Raw genomic sequence first — 20,589 nt, forward strand, 5'->3', positions numbered from 1 at the left:
ATATTATTATTTCAGTGGCCTTGGCCAAAGGTTGCAGCACTGGAATCAGCTGTTCCAGCAGCTCCCACTGTGATACTCTCATGGGGAGTGACTTTTGGACGGCTGGTTTGGTGACTGTTTCATCTGCGAGCACAGATTGTACTGCGATCTCCTTGACAATATTGTAATGCTGGCTGTCGTACTGGTGTTTGATAGTGTTCCACAGTGTGTTGTAAGATTGGACATCGTAGCCAGGTTAAACAAAGTACAGTATTTCTCTAAAACCTCCGTCCACTGCAGCTAAAGGTCAAATGTCTTTAACAATTAAATTCACCAGCAAATTGGTGATTTGCTGCCGTCTTTTCTCTGTCACAGCAGGACGTTTGGTGAAGTCGGTAATTGACTGCTGTCGAGATGATTTGCATTGTTCCTCACCTAGCGTTAGCGGATGCCTTTTCAGATGAGTGTGAATTGCACTTGTACTTTTTTTGTACTTCAGGACGGACTTGCATATTTTGCATATAAGAGTACATCAAGTATATTTCCACATACTTGATGTACCACTGCTGCTTTGCTGCAATGACCCACCGGGCTCCTCACCTGTTGTCTTCTGCAAGGCGGCCATGTTGTTAGTGTCAAAATTGCATGATTAACAACTAGTCAATGTCAAGCTTAAAGTGTCATGGCAGAGCATTAAAGTTGTCAAAGTCAACTAGTCTGTGCAACCCCTACTATGTACTCTACATGGCTAAAAATATGTGGATACCCCTTCTAATTAGTGGATTCAGCTATCTCAGTCACACCCAAGATCACCATGCGCAATGCCAAGCATTGGCTGGAGTGGTGTAAAGCTCGCTGCCATAAGACTCTGGAGCCGTGGAAACACATTCTCTGGAGTGATGAATCACACGCCACCAGCTGGCAGTCCGACATACGAATCTGAACGCTACCTGCCCCAATGCATAGTCCCAACTGTACAGTGTGGTGGAGGAGGAATAATGGTCTGGGGCTGTTTTTCATGGTTCAGGCTCGGACCCTTATTTCCACTGAAGGGAAATCTTAACGCTACAGCATACATCAACATTCTGGATGATTTTGCGTTTCCAACTGTGTGGCAACAGTTTGGAGATGGTCCTTCTTGTCTCTTGTTCTCCAGTTCATCAGATCCAAAGTCTTGTTAACCTCCCACTGGCATTACTCAGCATTTCTAACTTTGTTAACTGTCTATCCAAGTTTCTGTCCTTTGCTTGTTTTTAGTTTTACATTAATTAGTGTTTAGTAAATGAGGTGTTTCTCAACATTTAAATGGTTTGTTGTAATCACTGATACTATTTACATTAGTAAAGTTTCTGTATTGCAGTTGCATTGTATAGTTTGTAAACAAGTGTGATTTTGTGCAGCTGTTCTTTGTTTTGGGACTGTCTTGCATGATTATTCTCTGGGACCTTGATCTGTTGTCTTTTTCCAATTTAAATTTCTAACTGAATTTGTACTAATGGAAGGCTTCTCTTGGTGCGGCTTTTGTGGGAACGCTAAATTCATTTTGTTCTCATAACAAGGTGGTGTACTTTTGCACTATTTTAGTGGGTGTAAACATCTAGACTAGACTTGCAATAACAATTACTGTACATTAATCTTAATCTCCCCTACAGGGTAATGTAAAAAAAATATTTTTTTCATGTCCATTAATTTCTGCTATGACACCCAGAAAAGCATGAAATGACATTTTAGTTTGTGATTTATAAAAGCAACCCTCTTCATCCCTTGTAACGGTGTAGGATAACAAATATAGGAATACAGGACGTCTTAACAGATGAGAAACATCTCCGTTTAGCAACAGTTGTGAGAACAACAACGGAGACTGTTTCTGCCACTATCGCGCTTTGAAAAACACCCACGCAATGCAGAATAACTACCCCAAAATGTAGGCACCCGTCCAGAGCTTCAGGAATCCGTGCGGTTTCCCGTCAGCAGCGCCTCTATGGGAATGACTTTTCCATATGAACAGCTGCAGCTGCGCCCGGAGCATCACACACCCAGAGACTCTGTGCTCAGAGAAGCCTTTAACATCCAGCAATGGCGAAGGTTAATAAGATGTGTGTGAAAACTGTAGCCATCGCCTTCAACGTCCTGTTTGGGGTAAGTTAGCCTGGTTTCAATAGACACTATCCGCCTGCATCAGTATAATGGATTATTTCTGCAAAGGCGCTTTTCTTCGGACAGAAGTGGCATCTGATGGGCAGAAATCACAGCACAGAGTTGTCTACAGTACTGGATGTGTAGAAGTGATTCGTATAGTGTATGCAAAACAATTGCCAATTATATGTGTTTCTACGGTTCTTCTATTCTGTTGTGTTAACGTACCAGGAGATGCATGGCGTTGCTGGTAACTTTTAACAAACAAACAAACAAACACACCAATATCTCAAATGTGTTCGTCTGTGGTTAAACTGAAGAAAATAATGCAAATAGTTGTGTTGACCTTTTCAGAGAGTCTCTGAAATACAAAAATTAAAAACGTACTACATTTATAACTAAGAGGTGTGTGTGTTGTGTAACTGTGTAGATTAAGGACATGTGTATTTTTAGGGTGTCAATGTGTAATCACAGTTCTGTTCTCTGGACAAAATAATCCCGTGACAAGGAAGTCGTCGATTAGCCGTTTATCCTGTGTAATTACTTTGGAAGCAGTATGCATTTAAAACAAGTTCAATCACTTGCCTTTGTATAGGACACAATTGTAAAGTTATTCATTGTAAAGTGAGGTTACATGTATGTTCTAATGTACATACATGTGCGGTGATTATGACGTTCATTTTATATTAGCTTGAACGACATGCAGATCACATTGGATCACATCTGCTAAATGACTCCAACCTCAATAGCCCAAATACACAGAATAGACAACTATGGGGCGCCAAAAGTCAAACAGCGCACGCTTTTTTTTCGAGTGTCTTTTTTCACACATTTAACTTAAACCTTGTGGGGTTTTTTTTCCCACATTTAGTAAATACTTAAGCTGTTTTTCCCACATTTCTAAAGATTTCGTTTTTTAAATTAAATACTTAAATAAATGCTTCATCTCCGTTTCTGAAAAATAAATATTTATAGTTTGATTAAATATTTAACTAAATCCTCAATCTCTGAGTCACAAAATAAATATATAGTTTTTAAATAAAATTGTAGTCTTAATATATATGTTAAATATAAATATACATGTTAAATGTAAAAAGTGAAATGTAAATATAAATGTTAAAAGTGCAGTTTGCAAAATAAATATGTCGCTAACATGCAAATCTAGCGCGATCCCTTAAATGGCGGTAGTGCAGTGCAGTGACAGCGAGTGCGTAATGTGCGGTGTTATTAGGAAACAGATCCTGTCCGCACACTGCACTGAAAGGAAACACAGTCAGACATTTATTTCTGTGTGGAATCAGGTCTTAAAGGCTCAAGAGAAAAAAGCAGCAAACGTTTCAGCTTCATCAGTGCTTAGGAAGCAGATATGTTATGAAATTAACTCTGGGGAAATGAAAAACATGTTGAAACTTCATAAATGCATATCTTAGGAGGCACTCCAGATTAAACTGTCTGAATCTCACCATCTTTCATATATTTTATACACGAGTACACGAGTAATGCATCTGGTTACAGGCCTGGGAAGTTTCTATATTTCTTGTAAAAATCTTGGAAGCAATCCAGCTCAAGAATATACGTAATGGTTCACGGCATCAATGGGACTGAAGGTCAGACACATGTTTTTATTTTGTTTCATTCTCTGCATAACAAATACGTTATAGACAGAACTTTTCTTAAAATTATACTTTTATTTAAAGAGAGACTTTAAGTTTGAAATCATTCTATATTGATGTTAGACACATAATGTTTTAAAAATTCTATTGATACATATGCATTAATCATGAGTGCACCTGTTCACATGAATTAGACTAACAGACCAGGTACTTTCTGAACTATACAGTAAAGAGTTATTTATTTTTATTTTTTATATATATGATTACAATCTACATTGCTGTTTCACTGACAAGTATATACAGACACTCAAATTAATTAAGCAGATGTCTCATTGTGAAGGAACACTCCTTTATTCTAGAAGTGTAGATAATAATGGTAATATGAATCAATAATTGTTTGATTTGGTCTAGCACCCTTTGCAAGGTTTCCATCTGCTTCACAGATTTAAAGAACAACATAGGATGGTGATTAATACAAAATGTAAACTAAACCATTAGACACCGAGTAGAAAAAGACTAAAATGTATAGGAGAATATGGAGAGAAAATGAAAGCATGTATGTTTAGTGTAATGCATCTCTGTCTGCTCCTATTTCCAGGTTCTGGGGTGCTTGCTGCTTGGAGTTGCACTGTATGCAATGACCATCTACGATGAGGTTGATGAGGTAAAATGAAAGTATAGAAATCATTTTCTCATTGAGATTCAGTTCATTACAGAATAATGCTATTTTCATTCTGGTTGGGTTTATTTAAGGATTTATTTATTCTTAGGATTTTATGATTAAGGAAGCTAAATATTATCAGTTGAGATCTACATGCCAGTTTAGCTCCAGATAAGCTAGGTCTTAACAGCTGAGCAGACACCAGACTGTGCAGTCCTGACCTCGGTGGGAAGGTCATTCCACCACTCAGGGGCCAGGGATGAAAAGGAACGGCTCTGGAGGAAGGGAAGTGGAGAGGAGGCAATGTTAGTCTTCTGGCGCAGGAAGCCAGGAAGAGATGTGAAAGGTGAAGTCAGAAAAGGGAAAAGATCATCTGCATAGAAGTGGTAGGAGAACTCATGGGTTGTAATGGGCCCATGGGTCCAGAGAATGAGTAGTGAGAGAACAGGAGAGCACCCAGGACAGTTCCTTGGGGCACACCTGTTAAGACGTTGAAGTGCGGAAGAAGATTCATGCCATGACTGGAGTGAGAATGGAGTGATCAACATTGTCAAAAACTGCAGATAAATTGAGTAGGATTAGGACAAAAGAGAGGGGGCAGCATGAAACAAATAGGAGCAGTTTCAGTGGAGTGAGTTTTATGAAACAGACTGCCTTGTATGGAGGTTGAGATGGAGATAGACTGAAATTGAATGAATGAAGGAGGGGAAGAAGTCCATCAGACAGAGAGGGGTTGGAAAGATGGATGTTGAAGTCACCAAGGAGGCGTGGAGTGTGAGGGGAGGAACGGTCTTTCTGGTCCGTCAGGAAAGGAATGGGAGAGATGGTCATAGCTGTTGGTGATGTGATGCCGTGTCTTGTCTCCTTGTCGGCGTCTCCTCACTGGATTCCCTGCCCTTTGGTAGTCGGGCTCTTCGGGAGGGGGGCACTGAAGGCTGCTGGTGCTGACGGCTGGTGCAGATGTCCAAAATGTAGTGAAATTGTCCATCTGTGTCTACTTGGAGAACGAACGCGTGAACTGCATTAAATAACACCAGGTCTGAGAGAGAGCAAGAGTCCCACCCTAATACAGCTGGTGCTCAATTGCTACCAAAGTCAAATGTCCTGGAAAGTCAGAAATGCAACAACATTGATCAAGTCTTTCCAGCTTAATGGTAAAGGTAACCTAACAATAACACAATTGTTCTATTATGGAGCTCAAAAAGTAAGTTGCTAGTTCATTTACAAAACCATATCTGATCACAGAAGGTGGATAAGATCTTGTGAGAAACCCAGACTACTAGCTATTAGAGTAAATTCATATATATATATATATATATATATATCCATATCATATTTACTGATGTATGTATGTATTTATTTCCTATCATAGTTCTGTTTTATGTTTTGCAGGAGGATTATGACAACTTCCATAAAGGCAGAATAGCAGTGTTGGTAATTGGAACAATCATATTGATAATGTCCTGTCTTGGAGCTCTTGGTGCATATTTAGAAACACAGTGGGTTCTGATTTTGGTATGTATTTTTGTCTTATTACTCTTCCCACAGGAAAGCATCATAAGGATAACATAGCCATTTGTTTTGTGATCTGTGTGAATTTGAAACACAAATATACACTCACCTAAAGGATTATTAGGAACACCATACTAATACTGTGTTTGACCCCCTTTCGCCTTCAGAACTGCCTTAATTCTACGTGGCATTGATTCAACAAGGTGCTGAAAGCATTCTTTAGAAATGTTGGCCCATATTGATAGGATAGCATCTTGCAGTTGATGGAGATTTGTGGGATGCACATCCCGTTCCACCACATCCCAAAGATGCTCTATTGGGTTGAGATCTGGTGACTGTGGGGGCCAGTTTAGTACAGTGAACTCATTGTCATGTTCAAGAAACCAATTTAAAATGATTCGACCTTTGTGACATGGTGCATTATCCTGCTGGGAGTAGCCATCAGAGGATGGGTACATGGTGGTCATAAAGGGATGGACATGGTCAGAAACAATGCTCAGGTAGGCCGTGGCATTTAAACGATGCCCAGTTGGCACTAAGGGGCCTAAAGTGTGCCAAGAAAACATCCCCCACACCATTACACCACCACCACCAGCCTGCACAGTGGTAACAAGGCATGATGGATCCATGTTCTCATTCTGTTTACACCAAATTCTGACTCTACCATCTGAATATCTCAACAGAAATCGAGACTCATCAGACCAGGCAACATTTTTCCAGTCTTCAACTGTCCAATTTTGGTGAGCTTGTGCAAATTGTAACCTCTTTTTCCTATTTGTAGTGGAGATGAGTGGTACCCAGTGGGGTCTTCTGCTGTTGTAGCCCATCCGCCTCAAGGTTGTACGTATTGTGGCTTCACAAATGCTTTGCTGCATACCTCGGTTGTAACGAGTGGTTATTTCAGTCAAAGTTGCTCTTCTATCAGCTTGAATCAGTCGGCCCATTCTCCTCTGACCTCTAGCATCAACAAGGCATTTTCGCCCACAGGACTGCCGCATACTGGATGTTTTTCCCTTTTCACACCATTCTTTGTAAACCCTAGAAATGGTTGTGCGTGAAAATCCCAGTAACTGAGCAGATTGTGAAATACTCAGACCGGACCGTCTGGCACCAACAACCATGCCACGCTCAAAATTGCTTAAATCACCTTTCTTTCCCATTCAGACATTCAGTTTGGAGTTCAGGAGATTGTCTTGACCAGGACCACACCCCTAAATGCATTGAAGCAACTGCCATGTGATTGGTTGGTTAGATAATTGCATTAATGAGAAATTGAACAGATGTTCCTAATAATCCTTTAGGTGAGTGTATTTTGTACATATTTTGTTCTACAGCAAGCCTTATATAGTCTAAGCGTATGTTTCGTAATACATAAGATGACTTAAGTCATGAACTGCATTTGAAGTGCTCTACATGGTTAAATATTATATTTTCAATAAATATTTTTTTTTCAAATGTGTCTTGTATGCATGACATTTTGTAATCAGAGATCAGCATTTCTTTATATGAACAAATTGTATTAAATGTCTCTCGCATTTTTTCCCCAGTACATAATTTTGACTGGTATTGGCTTGGTAATCCTGTTGATTTTTGCTGTGCCATTGTCCATCCTCAAGTCATCGGTAGGATTTCTTTATTTCATGTTTGTTTTTTGTTTTTTAAAGAATACAGTCTCAGATATACTTAAATTCTTAGTAGTTAAGTAATTCTGTATCATACCTCATACACAGACTATATTCTCAGGTTACAGCTGTGGGGACAAATATTTGAAAATGGAAAGATCAGTGAACAGGAACAGACCTGAAGAATGGATATTAATATTATTGTTATTACAAATTAATATCAAAAAATATGTTTTTTAATTATTTAATGAACTAAATTCAATCTCAAAAAGGAATTTAGAGCTGCTTATTTTCACAAATTGCACTGGACTTGTGTAGATGTGCTCTGTGTGCTCGTGAGCTGCCCTGTGGACAAGCATCCAGTGTGGGCTGTACTGTGACTTTTGCCCTGTGTTCGCCAGGTTTGGGTCCAGCTCAGGGTGACCCGGCAGTGGATGAAGTGATTATTGAAAATGTTTGGATGGCTGCTTGGTTTTTGGCATGAGATTATATCAGATGCTTGAAGAATTGTGTATTTTAATTCCAGATTCTTGATAGTGGACCATTCACTAACAACATGACAATGGATCATGCCCACAATACCACCAAAGAGTGGCTGGAAAGTGTGCAACAATGGGTAAAAACTGATTTTGTAATTACATTTGTTTGATGCAGACTGTTGATCTGTGGAGGCCTGTAGTAAGTGTAAGTGTAAGTTTTCTAATATATTAATTGTTTCCATAGGCAGAGTGTTGTGGATGGGAAAATGGGTACCAAGACTGGGGGCAAAACATCCCAGACTCTTGTCTCTGTGATTCGAATGATCCTGACAGTCCAAAATGCCACAGTGTGTCTAATCACGTAAGTACAGTTTTATTTATAGGACCTCTTAAATTTCAAATGTATAAATAATGAAGTAAGAAGAATGAGAATATGTATAAACAATGTGGCCAATTAATTTATTATTAAATACATTTTCCCCTTTAGATTATTAAGTTTTGATTATAGCACACAAACGTGTTACGTATTATACCACATTTGATATTATTTTAAATTTCTTCCAGACTGTTGGGGAGGATGGCAGTTCTGTTTTGTCTTCAAAGGTCATTTTCAGTGAGGTAAGCTTGTGCCAGTCAATCCCAGCACATACTGTCACACATTGGGTTTATTCAAATACTTAGTAATATTTCACGAAACACACATTTCTTTCCTTGAAATTTAGGTGAAGATTCACAAAAAATCAATAAATACAGAAATTCTGAGTGATTTTATTTGCTTGTGGTCTATTGAGTATTGACTCAATTGCTTTTTCTTTTTAGCCCTGTGCTCTCATCTACATCGGATACATGGAAAACTTTGTGAATGTAATTATTGGAATATATTGTGGCTTAGTGGTCATTGATGTAAGTGTTTATTTTTTTATTTACCTTATTTACATTATTTACATTATTTACCTTGTTTTTAATTGAATTTGAAAAAATAACAGTATCACAGGGGAGCACTGTGTACCTGAGTCCAAAGCAATGCTCCCCAACCTTTTAATCTAAACTTTATCTTTACAGCCAAACCAAACCCCTTCTATGCACTCCCTTATAACTTATACAATATATCCTTTCAACACTGCAGAATAGTTTCACAGTTCAGCATAAATATTCTGAATATTGATTTGGTGTTATTTTAATTGATATAGATGTAAAAGAAAAAAATAAATCTAACTGTATCTAACTGTATGTAATACAATGACAAGTTACATGACAAGTTTATTCTTTATATATTATTATTTATTATTATTATTATTATAATTATTAATTATTATTATTATTTCAGATTATTCTTGTTCTTATTTTCTTTATATTATATGGATGGATTTTCTCATGTGACTGGCACAACAATATCATGGCACACTGGTTGGGAAACAGTCTTGTCTTGTAATCTGTGTGCAGTACAGTACAACCTAGCATATTTAATATAGGACTTGAACTTGAAGTTAGGTATTTTTTTGAATTATCTTCTCTCTGACTATAGAGTTAAAGCTGGTCATATCAGCCAAATGTACACTATCGGTCAAAAGTTTTAGAACACCTACATTTTTCCAGTTTTTATTGACATTTACGCAGTTTAATGTCTCAATGTACTCTGAAATTAAAGCATAGAACAAATAGACAATTGGAGATAAAGAAATCATGGAATAGTTTTGTTTAACAAAATGTAACCCCTTAAGCTGACAAACCCCTCTGGTACCCTTAAAAGTCACCAAACCCATGTGTACTCTTCACTGGTGTGTTGTTTGCCAAGTGTTTGGTATCCCATGAAAGCTGAGACTCACAGATTTCTAACGATGTGAAGCATACTCTGATGTGTTTTTTTTTTAACCTCTGGCAGTTTACCACTTACCTTTGTACCATTTCAGGTTATTCACTGGACTTGAACTGCTTAAATCTCAATAAAAACTGGAAAAATGGGGGTGTTCTAAAACTTCTGACCGGTCGTGTACATCATTCCTCAGCTCAGAGATAGAGATACTTTTGTGAACCAGACAAAGAAAGTGGATTTGACTAATGTTTTCATTCCCTACTTGAACTAAACCAATGTATTTTGTTGTATCTCTTTTCCAGATGATTGGGATGGTGCTGTCAATAATGATGATCTGTCAAATCAAAAAGCATATACCTACTTCTGCTTTTTATCAGAGCCCACCGACATACTCCGATCTGAACAATAAACCACTGTGTTAGCCTCTTCCTCAGCTTGCAATTAAACCCCCCCAGAAAATCTAACTATATATCCATAAACTACGTTATAATACAATTTTATAAAATATATAAAATAAAATATATATACATCATGTACAGTGAGGGAAAGAAGTATTTTATCCCCTGCTGATTTTGTACGTTTGCCCACTGACAAAGAAATGATCAGTCTATAATTTTAATGGTAGGTGTATTTTAACAGTGAGAGAGAGAATAACAACAACAAAATCCAGAAAAACGCATTTCAAAAACATTATAAATTGATTTGCATGTTAATGAGGGAAATAAGTATTTGACCCCTTCGACTTAGTACTTGGTGGAAAAACCCTTGTTGGCAATCACAGAGGTCAGACGTTTCTTGTAGTTGGCCACCAGGTTTGCACACATCTCAGGAGGGATTTTGTCCCACTCCTCTTTGCAGATCCTCTCCAAGTCATTAAGGTTTCAAGGCTGTCATTTGGCAACTCAAACCTTCAGCTCCCTCCACAGATTTTCTATGGGATTAAGGTCTGGAGACTGGCTAGGCCACTCCAGGACCTTAATGTGCTTCTTCTTGAGCCACTCCTTTGTTGCCATGACTGTGTGTTTTGGGTCATTGTCATGCTGGAATACCCATCCACGACCCATTTTCAATGCCCTGGCTGAGGGAAGGAGGTTCTCACCCAAGATTTGACGGTACATGGCCCCGTCCATCGTTCCTTTGATGCGGTGCAGTTGTCCTGTCCCCTTAGCAGAAAAACACCCCCAAAACATAATGTTTCCACCTCCATGTTTGACGGTGGGGATGGTGTTCTTGGGGTCATTCCTCCTCCTCCAAACACGGCGATTTGAGTTGATGCCAAAGAGCTCGATTTTGGTCTCATCTGACCACAACACTTTATGTGAGGTGAGATATTGCATGGAGCCCCAGACCGAGGGAGACTGACAGTTATTTTGTGTTTCTTCCATTTGCGAATAATCGCACCAACTGTTGTCACCTTCTCACCAAGCTGCTTGGCGATGGTCTTGTAGCCCATTCCAGCCTTATGTAGATCTACAATCTTGTCCCTGACATCCTTGGACAGCTCTTTGGTCTTGGCCATGGTGGAGAGTTTGGAATCTGATTGATTGATTGCTTCTGTGGACAGGTGTCTTTTATACAGGTAACGAGCTGAGATTAGGAGCAGTCCCTTTAAGAGAGTGCTCCTAATCTCAGCTCGTTACCTGTATAAAAGACACCTGGGAGCCAGAAATCTTGCCGATTGATAGGGGATCAAATACTTATTTCCCTCATTAACATGCAAATCAATGTATAACTTTTTTGAAATGCGTTTTTCTGGATTTTTTTATTGTTATTCTGTCTCTCACTGTTAAAATACACCTACCATTAAAATTACAGACTGATCATTTCTTTGTCAGTGTGCAAACATACACAATCAGCAGGGTATCAAATACTTTTTTCCCCTCACTGTAGCTATTTAGTCTAAAGATACTTGACCCTTGGAAACGAACAGGGCCCTGCTTTCCTCAAAGACTTTGTCGTCAAGTAACTATGGTGGAAAACCCTGCTTGCCAAGAAGACATCCTGTGCACAACCTTGGAGCCTTCAAACCAGTGAAAAATCTGTTTGGAAAAGACTCTACTTTCGCGAAATCCCAACTTCCAGGAGCATCGACTCAGGAAGTTATTGGAAAAAGCAGAGCCGGACTGCCTCTGCTCCAAACCACACGGACCTTGCCCCACCCCGTGGAACCTCGTGCCGTGTGCTTTTATCTGATCCCGAAGGCAGAGAGGCCTCTCTGCAACGAAGTTCAGATAAGTTTAACAGTTGGAGTTTATTATTCATGACATTTGAGAAATCAATTAGAAATGTTATTCTGTGAGTCATAAACTTTAGAATGTGTAATATCATATAGTATTTTCTTAAATAAAATTAGGCCCTGCCTATCCTTAATCATTGAATAATAATCAATTAAGGAGAATTGTGGTAACAAAGATAGAATCTTTCTCGGCACCCAAATGTAAATGAGACTGATATATATAACGGGAAGTTATCCGACATAAATACTAACCTGCATAGTTATTTGATGTCCGACTAACAATACTAATGAGAGACTCACCTTCGTCTTACTAACTAATCGTATTGTAGTCAATGTGTTTATAATTTTGTTTAACGATTTGTGTGTCATCATATGCGATTCCATGATCTTTGATTTGGTCACGGAAGTGATTTGTCTTTGATTTGTTGATCTTGAGTGAATTTTTATTAGTTTTTCCCTTTTGGTATAACTGGTGTAGTGCTACATTTTATTTTTGTTTTTAATAAACTTGGGAATTTATATATTTGGAATTGGTGTCTGCGTCCAAATATTACAGAGATTGAGTTGTACAAGATTCTAGGATTCTTGATAAGGTGATACCTAAATTCACTTCTTTAACTGAAATGTATAGGAATTTATACAAATATATGGAAACAATACTGGAAATGGAAAAACTGAAAACAGGGACCATCAGCACATCTTGCAACAGCAATCCTGCAGATCTTGTTTTTGTTTTTCAGTAGCAATCAGAACATATGAACAGTTGTGTCATGCATAACAGCAACAAAAACAAAACAGGAAAAACCTCTGTGCTGCATTATATACTCGATTAGAATGATACACTTATATAAACCTATGACAATATTACAAGTGCTTTCATGACGAAATCCTGCACAGTACGACGCTTAATTGCAATCTGAAGAAGATAAGCTAGTACAGTGGTGTATTGTTCAGCTCGGTCGAGCTCTAATTCAAAGCGGATGTAGGGACATGCTTTCCGATTTGACAGATGATCATTATTGACAGCATCATCCCAGTCATCTGGAAAAGAGATATAATGAAATACATTGGTTTAGTTCAACTAGGGAATGATTGCATTAGACAAATCCACTTTCTTTGTCTGGTTCACAAAAGTATCTGTGTAAGAATATCAGTTTGAACTGAGGAATGTACAGCTAAATTGACCAGCTTAAGTCAGAGAGAGAACATGACAACACAAAAAGTTGTCCTAAATTAAATATTTAATTCAATAGGTGTGCATTATTGTATTACATAATCTAACTTCACATGGGGATAATGATTAATTTACCTCATTACCAACTAAATAGTAATCACTTTTGGATTTTCAATTTGCTCAGTTGTGATTTATTTTTTAACATCTTCAAATCACATAAATATCAATTTATCTGTTGTGCAATTTTGAAAGTTTGTAAGTTATAATGGAGTGGCTAGAAGGGGTTTGGTTGCAGCACACAATTTAATGTTAAGTAGGTGTGATTTAAGATAGTTTAGTTTAAAATGTTGGGGAACATTGCCTTGGTCTCAGGTACACAGTGCTCCCCCGTGATACTGTTGTTATTTTTAAAATTTTAATTCAAAACCATTGCAAGGTAAATAAAAACTTACATCAATGACCACTACTCCACAATATATTCCAATCGCTGCATTAACAAATCTTTCTATGTATCTAATGTAGATGGGAGCACAGGGCTAAAAAAAAAAAAGAGGAATTGAGTCAACACTTCATATTAAAAGAAATACAACCGAAGCAAATAAATCACAGAATTTCTGTATTTATTTAGTGAATCTTCACCCAAATGTCAATGAAAGAAATGTGTTTCATGAAATAATACTAAGCATTTGAATAAACCCAATGTGTGACAGTATGTGCTGGGATTGACTGGCACAATCTTACCTCTCTGAAAATGACCTTTGAAGACAAAACAGAACTGCCATCCTCCCCAAAAGTCTGGAAGAAATTTAAAATAATATCCATGGTGGTATAATACGTAACACATTTGTGTGCTATAATCAAAAATTAATAATCTAAAGTGGAAAATGTATTTAATAATACATTAATTCGCCACATTGCTTATACATATTCTCCTTCTTGTTACTTCATTATTTATACATTTGTAATTTATGTAGCCGTGAAATTGATACACTACACAGGACACATTAACTTCTTTGGGGGTTCTTTATTTTTGTTAAATGTTGCTGAGAGGGTGTGCAACTGGCCTTTCTAAATTGGCATGAAGTGAATTTACTATAGGACATACGAGGTACAGGATATAAAATAAAATCAATACAAGATAATACACAACACTAAACAATAGGGCAGTGGGCTTACAGCTGTATGAAGACAAAACACAGAACATCTATTAAGCCCACTGTATCTCACGCGTGCATACGTTTACTTCCACTACAATTCACTTGTACAGCTGTTCCTGCATTAGATTTAACAGGAAAAAAGGCACTAATACCAACACTCTTGAAATAAAATATCAGTCTTTTAAATATAAGTACAAAAGTAAAACCCCGATGTGAATTTCTAATCGTTTGGATTGATTACCTTCGCTAACCACGAGGAGACATCAGGTTACTTCATTAACTCAAGGCATCCGTCACGATAAACACCTAAAACACGTAATATGTTCACGTATCAAAGACTATAAATATATAAACCTGTATACATTTACATTTCAACAAGATGTCATAACTAAATTGGAGATTTACCCGCGATCAGCTCCGATGCATCGCAGCATCCATCTTGCCTCACTCTCCCCATTCAGCTCTACCTAAAACGCAATGAAAAAGGAAGTGCTTATTTAACCTAATTAACTTCTACGAATCAGCGGCCCCTAGTGGCGGGAGGTGAGAAGGACCTTAGCGATGTCACCATTTACATTAATCTTTGTATTCGTTTCTCTGCGGTCCACAAATTAGTTTTAACACTTTCCTTTTCTACCCTTTTAAATGACCAATCAGTGGGTATGCAACCTTCAAACTGTATAGAGCTTAATAAGTTTGTACATAAATTAATGAAATCTAAATACAACACAAGGAAACTAAACTACAAGGAAATTAACTCTATATCCAAATTTACCACCTGGCTACATTTATGAAGTCCTATGGAAAACTGTACTTACGTGATTAGACACACTGTGGCATTTTGGACTGTCAGGATCATTCGAATCACAGAGACAAGAGTCTGGGATGTTTTGCCCCCAGTCTTGGTACCCATTTTCCCATCCACAACACTCTGCCTATGGAAACAATTAATATATTAGAAAACTGTCACTTACACAGCACTACAGGCCTCCACAGATCAACAGTCTGGATCAGTTTGTACCTGTTCTTACAAGTTTTCCAGCCACTCATTGGCGGTAGGGTCAACTTGATCCAGTGGCATGTTGTTAGTGAATGTTTCACTATGACGAAACTGGAAATAAAATAAATACACAATTCTTCAAGCATCTGATATAATCTCATGCCAAAAACCAAGCAGCAATCCAAACATTTTCAATAATCACTTCATCCAGTGCCGGGTCAAGGTGAGCTGGAGCCAAACCTGGCGAACACAGGGCAAAAGTCACAGTACAGCCCACACTGGATGCTTGTCCACAGGGCAGCTCACGAGCACACAGAGCACATCTACACGAGTCCAGCGCAATTTGTGAAAATAAGCAGCTCTAAGTTCCTTTTTGTGGAAAAGACATTCATCTTTTTGAGGAGATTAAACTTAGTTCCTTAAATAATTAATTTTGAAATACAATATTTTTCATGTTAATTTATAATAATAATATCCATTCTTCAGGTCTGTTGCTGTTCACTGATCTTTCCATTATCAAATATTTTTCCCCACAGCTGTAACCTGAGAATATAGTCTGTGTATGAGGTAATATAATACAGAATTACTTAACTACTAAGAATTTAAGAATACCAAAAACAAACATGAAATAAAGAAATCCTACCGATGACTTGAGGATGGACAATGGCACAGCAAAAATCAACAGGATTACCAAGTCAATAACAGTCACAATTATGTACTGAGGAAAAAATGCAAGTGAAACCTTTAATACAATTTGTTCATATAAAGAAATGCTGATCTCTGATTACAAAATGTCATGTATACAAGACACATTTGGAAAAATTATTTATTGAAAATATAATATTTAACCATGTAGAGCACTTCAAATGCAGTTCATGACTTGAGTCATGTTATGTATTACTAATCAACAGCTTAGACTATATAAGGCTTGCTGTAGAACAAAATATGTACAAATCACAAAAATATATTTGACAAAAATACATACCAAAATCAGAACCCACTGTGTTTCTAAATATGCACCAAGAGCTCCAAAGACAGGACATTATCAATATGATTGTTCCAATTACCAACACTGCTATTCTGCCTTTATGGAAGTTTTCATAATCCTCCTGCAAAACATAAAACAGAACTATGATAGGAAATAAATACATATATATATACATTTATATATATATATATATATATATATATATATATATATATATATATAAATAACTATTTACTTTATAGTTCAGTAACTGACTGCTCTGTTAGTATAATTTATGTGAACAGGTGCACTCATAATTAATAGATATGCATCAATAGAATTTTTTTAACATTCTGTGTTTAACATCAATATAGAATTGAAGAACATTTAAACATAAATAAACAGTGTATCTTTAAATAAACAATTTCCTATCATTTTAATAACAGTTGTGTCTTATAAAGTCTTAGTTTATCTCAGCATAACAAACTAAGCAAATGTGTCTGAAAGTGTGTCACGTTAATGCAGTGAACCATTACATATATTCTTGAGCTTTTGAATGTTCCCAAATTTTCAGCTTCTACCACATCGCTGGGGAGTTTGTTCAGATTGTGACGACTCTCTGTGTGAAGAAGTGTCTCCTGTTTTCTGTCTTGAATGCCATGAAGCCCAATTTCCATTTGTGTCCCCAGATCCGTGTGTCCCTGCTGATCTGGAAAAGCTCCTCTGGTTTGATGTGGTCGATGTCCTTCATGATTTTGAAGACTTGAATCAAGTCCCCACGTAGTCTCCTCTGTTCCAGGGTGAAAAGGTTCAGTTCCTCAGTCTCTCAGTAGGACATTCCCTTCAGACCTGGAATAAGTCTGGTTGCTCTCCTCTGAACTGCCTCTAGAGCAGCGATATCTTTCTTGAAGTGTGGAGCCCAGAACTGTCCACAGTATCCAGATGAGCTCTAACTAGTGCATTGTACAGTCTGAACATTACTGCCCTTGTTCTCAATTCTACACTTTTGAAAATATACCCCATCATCCTGTTTGCCTTTTTTATTGCTTCCCCACATGGATGGAGAAAGTGAGGAGTCCACATAGACTCCTAGGTTTTTCTAATGCATTACTTCTTCCAGATTTATTCCTCCTATAGTGTAATTATAGTGGACATTTTTGTTACCTGCATGTAATACCTTGCACTTGTCCACATTGAATTTCATCTGCCAGGTGTCGGCCCACAACTGAATATTATCTAAGTCCCTTTGAATAGCCTGTGCTGCCGAGATTGTATCTGCTGAGCCACCTATTATAGTATCATCTGCAAATTTGACAAGTTTGCTAACTATCCCAGAGTCCAGATCATTAATATAGATTAGAAAAAGCACAGGCCCTAATAATATGACACCCTTGGATTTCTCAAGTTCAGTAGAAGAAACGTTTACTGCTTGATTTTCTTCTACAGCCGACCCACTCTGGGACTTACATAGTATTGAATGTGACTTGCATGACTTTTCAAGCTTATATAAAATGAACTACATAAACACACCAGATATGCTCAACATCAAAACACAAACATTGCATAGTGCTGTCCAACTTCTTACATATGATAATCGACATGACATTACAGTTACTACCTATAAAATAAACCATTTACTCATTTACACACACACACTTTTTCCTCCAGTATCCATAATACATATTGTTGCCATTTCTATAGAAAACTATGACAACATCCTTTCACTTTATTTAACAATGTATTCAGTTTATTATATTTATATTTTAGACTCTTTTAAAAGTCAACACAACTAATTGCATTGTTTTCTTTAGTTTAACACAGACGATCATATTTCACAAATGTATTGGTGTATTTGTTTGATGATGATGATGATGATTACCAGCAACGCCATGCATACTCTTGGTACGTTAATATAACACAATATAAGTAACGTAGAAATACATATAATTTGCATTAAACGAATAACTTCCAAATATGTAGTACTATAGACAACAATAAGTTATGTTGTGATTTCTGCTAATCAGATGCCACGATGTCTAGTATAAAGCAGTGAAGGCACTTTTGCAGAAATAATCTATTATATTAGTATGTCTATTGAAACCAGGCTAACTTACCCCAAACAGGACGTTGAAGGCGATGGCTACAGTTTTCACACACATCTTATTAACCTTCGCCATTGCTGGATGTTAAAGGTATTTCTGAACAAAAAGAAGACGATTGTGCTAGTTGTCTGATGATGCCCTGCTCTGCAGCTGTTCACATGAAAATGTCATTAACATAACAGTAAACCGTATAAACTCCCGAAATCAGTTGTGCCATCTTTATATAAAAAGGTAGACTAATGCGGGTTGCCCCAGGGCGTTTTCGTTGTGCATGAAAAAAAGGCTTTGGGCGGGAGGAGGCTGAAGTTGCCTTCTTATTCGCAACTTATTTATTTATCCATGTTGAATATTTAAAACTGGTTGTAACGGGTTAAATCACCTTGGTCCACTGGTTATTTAGACTGGCCCAACATGGGTTTTAGGAGTTGCAAAATGGAAGGGATACATGCCACCGGTGCCATTCGCCTGCTTCTTATTCGCCCAGCTTCCTATTCAGTGCACACGTTTATTTATCAACGTTTAACATTTAGGTCTGTAGATAACGGGTTAATTCACCTTGGGCCACTTACTTACCCTACAAGGGGTATGTTCTCTACCAGGTCCAAGTATATTTAGCCTGGCCCAACCTTTTAACAACATTTTAACAAAATGTTTATTCGTATTATTTGTTAAATCACCTCTTGTTTTTTTCTACTCATCCAGTCTTAGTATTTCACAGCATTGTTTTATAATGTGTTTGTTTCCATCACAGCCTGTCCCACTAAATCCCTTCCATTATTTGTACTCTGAAATGTTGGGATTTGTTTGTGTAATGTTATATTTAATAAAAAGAAAGAAATACCCGGACACTTACTACAGCTCTAAAAATAAAAAGTATTTAGCACATGCTTCACATGTTTTCAGCGCAAACAATGTTTTCTAATAGATCGAAACGCTGTTTGTGCTAAAAACTGTGTGTATATACACAGTTAGGTCCATAAATATTTGCACAGTGACACAATTGTCATCATTTTGTCTCTGTATGCCACCACAATGGATTTGAAGGGAAACAATCAAGATATCAGAACCAAGGTGTAGACTTTCATCTTTAATTTGAGGGTAGTTACATTCAAATTGGGTGAGCGGTGTAGGAATTACACCCATTTTCATATGTGCCCGCCCCCCCCCCCCCCAATTTTAGGTTCTCAAAAGTAAATGGACAAACTAACATAATCATGAATTAAATTGTGAGTATTAATACTTGGTTGCAGACACTTTGCAGTCAATGACGGCCTGAAGTCTGAACCCATAGACATCACCAGATGCTGGGTTTCTTCCCTGGTGATGCTCTGCCAGGCCTGTCCTGGTGCTGTCTTTAGTTCCTGCTTGTTCTTGAGGTGTTTTGTCTTGAATTCTTTCCCTGGTGAAGAAAAACCCCTTCACAGCAGTTGGCCAGATCAAGAACACCCTCCAGGAGGTATATTCAAGGTCCAGACATCACAGGGGGGGGGGGGGGGGGGGAAATCACACCTTCAAATGACCCCATCACACGCACAATTCTGTGAATTAGTAATATACCTAGTTGCTTGTATTTAGTACATTCTTTTGACAAAGTACAAAAATAAAACTTTTAAAGGTAAATATTAGTATTAAAACGGTTTCAGACCACTTCATTTTAATGTGTTAAAGATTTTTGTAGGCATATATATAAACATAATATAAACTTTTAAAGCATGTTTGTGTGTTATTAGATTCAAGTCTATACCATTTTACTTTGCCCCACTGCGCACAGCACAAAATGAATGTTGAAAAATGAGGTCACCGTGGATTGAGTAATTGAGGGCAGGGGGTCTGGGCGTCCCCCAGGAGATTTTGACAATTGGAGACCTGAAATGCGTGATTCTGAGTCATTTCGAAGTTGAACACAGCTCAAAAGCTCAATGAAATCAGGCAGATTGGGATTTAAACATATCTTGGCTTCACAACCACACATCACGAGCGAAAAATCCCGTATCAACCAACATTGTGCAGCAAACTAGACGTGGTTTCTGGTGCTGCTCAGTCACAGATCTGTGTCGGTGGGTCTGTATTGAAACGGTGAGGAGCAGCTCTGATGTGTCGCTGCTGAAACACGCGTCTGCATTGGAAACCAGCCGTTT

At 37.7% G+C, this 20,589-nt stretch overlaps 1 protein-coding gene and 1 long non-coding RNA gene across 2 annotated transcripts; one reads left to right on the forward strand and one right to left on the reverse strand.

Moving 5' to 3' along the window:
- Positions 1–1,586: 1,586 nt before the first annotated feature.
- Positions 1,587–10,416, forward strand: LOC136771739 (tetraspanin-8). Its single transcript, XM_066724229.1, has 9 exons — positions 1,587–2,118; positions 4,327–4,392; positions 5,782–5,904; positions 7,449–7,523; positions 8,050–8,139; positions 8,247–8,363; positions 8,567–8,620; positions 8,822–8,905; positions 10,118–10,416. Exons 1-9 carry the CDS (start codon positions 2,056–2,058, stop codon positions 10,235–10,237), a joined length of 792 nt encoding a protein of 263 aa, XP_066580326.1. The 5' UTR covers positions 1,587–2,055; the 3' UTR covers positions 10,238–10,416.
- Positions 10,417–12,530: 2,114 nt separating this feature from the next.
- Positions 12,531–16,248, reverse strand: LOC136771842 (uncharacterized). The gene is made up of 4 exons (XR_010822380.1): positions 15,201–16,248; positions 13,967–14,020; positions 13,678–13,761; positions 12,531–13,092 (listed from the first exon to the last, which is right to left on the reverse strand). It is a non-coding gene; the product is annotated as an uncharacterized LOC136771842 (long non-coding RNA).
- Positions 16,249–20,589: the final 4,341 nt, after the last annotated feature.

Source organism: Amia ocellicauda, chromosome 15 (genome assembly GCF_036373705.1).
Source record: "Amia ocellicauda isolate fAmiCal2 chromosome 15, fAmiCal2.hap1, whole genome shotgun sequence".
Lineage (NCBI taxonomy): Eukaryota > Metazoa > Chordata > Actinopteri > Amiiformes > Amiidae > Amia > Amia ocellicauda.